Source organism: Nyctereutes procyonoides, unplaced genomic scaffold, assembly GCF_905146905.1.
Source record: "Nyctereutes procyonoides isolate TBG_1078 unplaced genomic scaffold, NYPRO_anot_genome, whole genome shotgun sequence".
Lineage (NCBI taxonomy): Eukaryota > Metazoa > Chordata > Mammalia > Carnivora > Canidae > Nyctereutes > Nyctereutes procyonoides.
In genome coordinates, this window is record NW_026575025.1 from 7697055 (window position 1) to 7700414 (window position 3360).

A 3360-nucleotide genomic window follows, 5' to 3' on the forward strand; every position below is an offset into this window, starting at 1 on the left:
GGGGATGCCTCTACCTGGCTTGCAGAACTCCATCTCTGCATCCGCCCCAGTGCAGGGGACGCGTACCTGCCCCCAGCCTCCCACCTTTCGCCTTACTGGTTACTCTAACCTACCCCCAAAACCCAGGCGGGTCTGCATGGTTCCAGCAAAGGAACCAGGTTCCGGAGAGTCCCGAGAGTCCGGGCGCCAGGGGTGGCTGCTGGGCCCTGAGGGTGCCCGCTTCGGGCAGCACTCAAGCGGCTCAAGCAGAGGCGAGAAGGGGACCGGCGGGGACAAAGTGCGGAAGGCAAAACTTTGGCTGGAAGGCAGGAGCGGAGGAGACGCGAGGGGCGGGACCAACAGGTCGGCGAGCCCGCGGAGCCCGGGGTGGGGGCCGGGGACCCTCCAGGTGGCACTAGCGGCGCTCGTCCCGGCCGCCTCCCCTCCCCCAGCCCTGATTGGCAGGCGGCCTGCGACCGGCCGCGAGCGCCACAGCGCCCCGGGCGCCCAGGCGAGCGCGAACGGCCCCCCGCGGGAGTAGGAGGGGGCGCCCGGCTATATATAGCGGCTCGGCGGCGGCCGGCCCAGCGCGCAGGGAGGCGCGCACCGCTCCGCAGGGTCCCAGCCCGGCCGCGCGTCCCGCCCCGCCGCCCGCCGCTCCATGCAGCCCGGGTAGCCCCGGCGCCCGGGGGCCCCGTGCCTCGCCTCCCGCTCCGCCTGCGGCCGCGCGCTCCGCACCGAGTCCCGGCCGTGCGCTCCCGCGGGCCGCCACAGGCGCAGCTCGGCCCCGCGGCTTCCCGGGCGCACGGCCCGAGGGCGGGGATGGCGGGGCCCGGGGCGGCCGCGGCGGCGCTGCTCCCGGCGGTCCTGTTGCGGTGCTGGCGCCCTGGGCCGGCCGCGGGGGCGCCGCCGCCCCCGCCGCCCCCAACGGCACGCTGGGCGCCGAGCTGGAGCGCCGCTGGGAGAGCCTGGTGGTGCGCTCGCTGGCGCGCCTGCCGGTGGCCGCGCAGCCCAAGGAGGCGGCCGTCCAGAGCGGCGCCGGCGACTACCTCCTGGGCATCAAGCGGCTGCGGCGGCTCTACTGCAACGTGGGCATCGGCTTCCACCTCCAGGTGCTCCCCGACGGCCGCATCGGCGGCGTGCACGCGGACACGAGCGACAGTGAGTGGGGCGCGCCGGCGCGCAGGGTGGGGGCCCCGGGCAGCGGCCGCCCCTTCCGACCCGCACGCGGAGGCCCCGGCTGGCACCTGCCGGCGGCCGTGGGAACCGGGACGGACTCCGGTTCCGGTCCCTCCCCGCAGGGACGCAGGCGTCCGCGGCCCCGGAGTCCGGCGGCGACTGTCTCTGCGCACCGGGGCGAACGGGCCCCGCCTCCCCGCCTTCGGAAGCCCGGGCTCTGGGTGCCGAATTCCAGCGCCTGCGCCCGCGGGGCCGAGAAGCGCGTCCGGGTCGGGCCCGGCTCGGGGGCCCCGGGAGCCACCCGGCTCCTGCTGCCCGGGACTGGGCGCGGCCGCCGCGGGGCCGGGTCGGGAGGCCAGCCGGTGCGCACCCGCGCACGCCGGGCTCCGGGGCCCCTTTACATCCACCCCCGCCCCCAGAAACGGGGGTCCCGGTGGCCCGCAGCCCGAGGGGGTTCCGGCACGGCTGGGGCGGGCCAGGGTCCCCTGCCCGGGAGTGACCCGCGCCCCGCCCCCAGGCCTGCTGGAGCTCTCGCCGGTGGAGCGGGGCGTGGTGAGCATCTTCGGCGTGGCCAGCCGGTTCTTCGTGGCCATGAGCAGCAAGGGCAAGCTGTACGGCTCGGTGAGTACCGCGAGGGCCAGCAGAGCACCCGGCAGTACGGGCAGGATCCGGAGTCTTCCAGGCCGGCCTGTGTATGCCTGGAGCCCGGATCGTGGGACTGGTGGGTCACAGGACTGGCACCTCCCCCCCAAACACAAGTACTCTGAGGCTGTGCGGGTGACCCAGGCCGTCCAAACAAGGGGCAGAGACCCAAGACAGGAACAATGAGGTCTCTGCCATCCCCGCATGGCACCTCCTAGTCCTTTAAGAGGTGCCAATACCAGGCCTTCTCTGTATGTAGCCTCTCTCCGGTGGGTTCCAGCAGGCAGGACTGCAGTCTCTGGTAGGAGATTCTCTGGCCGCCAGGTGCTGAGCAGGTGGCTGGAGCACCAACTGCTGTGGGCTGGTCACCTCGGTCTTCTCACCCTATGGGGGTCTTGGCACCTCAACTTCTCTCAACCAGATCAGGGCTGGGCCAGAAAGGAGCCCCTGACAAGTGGCCCTCAGGGTTCCTTGGCCAGGAGGTGGCCCCACCTGACTCTGTCCCTTCTCCCTCCCAGCCCTTCTTCACCGAGGAGTGCAAGTTCAAAGAGATCCTGCTTCCCAACAACTACAATGCCTACGAGTGCTACAGGTACCCGGGCATGTTCATTGCCCTGAGCAAGAACGGGAAGACCAAGAAAGGGAGCCGAGTGTCCCCCACCATGAAGGTCACCCACTTCCTCCCCAGGCTGTGACTCCAGGCATCCTGCCTCAGTTTCCCAATGCTCAGGAGACTTTCTCCAGATGGACAATTTAATGCCAGAGTAGGTGTAAGATATTTAAATTAATTATTTAAATGTGTATATATCGCCACCAAATTATTTATGGTTCTGTGGGTGTGTTTTGTATTTTTCTGGAGAAAAAAAAAAAAGAAAAGAAAAGAAAAAAAACCCCAACCCTGAGTTTTCTAGTAAGACCGGTGAAGACCTTTCCACTGGATTTATTTAACTTCTCAAAAAGTTGTCACAAGTGTGCTGCTACTCTGTGTTTTTAAAAACGGTGACATCAGACTCCAGTCTCAACCCTGCTTTGCACAGTCCCCTGTACTGTGGTGCTGAGCATCTCTGTGTCCGGAGAGGCCTTCCTGGGGCCATGGAGCCAGCTAAGGACCCTCCCAGCCCTGGCTCTGCTCCTAGCATCCTCCGGCGCCCCGCTCCTTTGTGCCCTGTTGCTATTCATCGGGACATATCGCCTTACTTCGGGTACAGAAAATGCACTGTGGGAGTGCACCACTGTCACTCTGTTTTTAGATCTGCCAAGACTGACCTTTGAACTTTTCTGTAGTCAATCTTCCTCCATCTCCCCGATGGGGGAGACTCTTAGACAACTTTATAAACTCCTGTTTTCCTCTTTTGGCTCAGCCACAGCCCATGTTTCTCTGTGGCCACTGAGGAAGAGGCAAAAACAAAGCAATTTTGTAAATCCGACGGAAAGGAACCCATCTCCCGCTGGAAAGCTGGAAATGGATAGATGGGTATATTTGCAACCACAACCCAAACCCGAGTGATAAAATACAATTTGTGATAGCTGGTACTTCTGATAAGTCATAGAATATAGATT

At 65.4% G+C, this 3360-nt stretch overlaps 1 protein-coding gene across 1 annotated transcript; it reads left to right on the forward strand.

The window, feature by feature from the left end:
- The first annotated feature begins 801 nt into the window (after positions 1-801).
- FGF4 (fibroblast growth factor 4) lies at positions 802-2495 on the forward strand. The gene is given in 4 exon segments (XM_055308764.1): positions 802-847; positions 850-1140; positions 1676-1779; positions 2319-2495. Coding segments are annotated over 4 exon segments (618 nt in total).
- Positions 2496-3360: the final 865 nt, after the last annotated feature.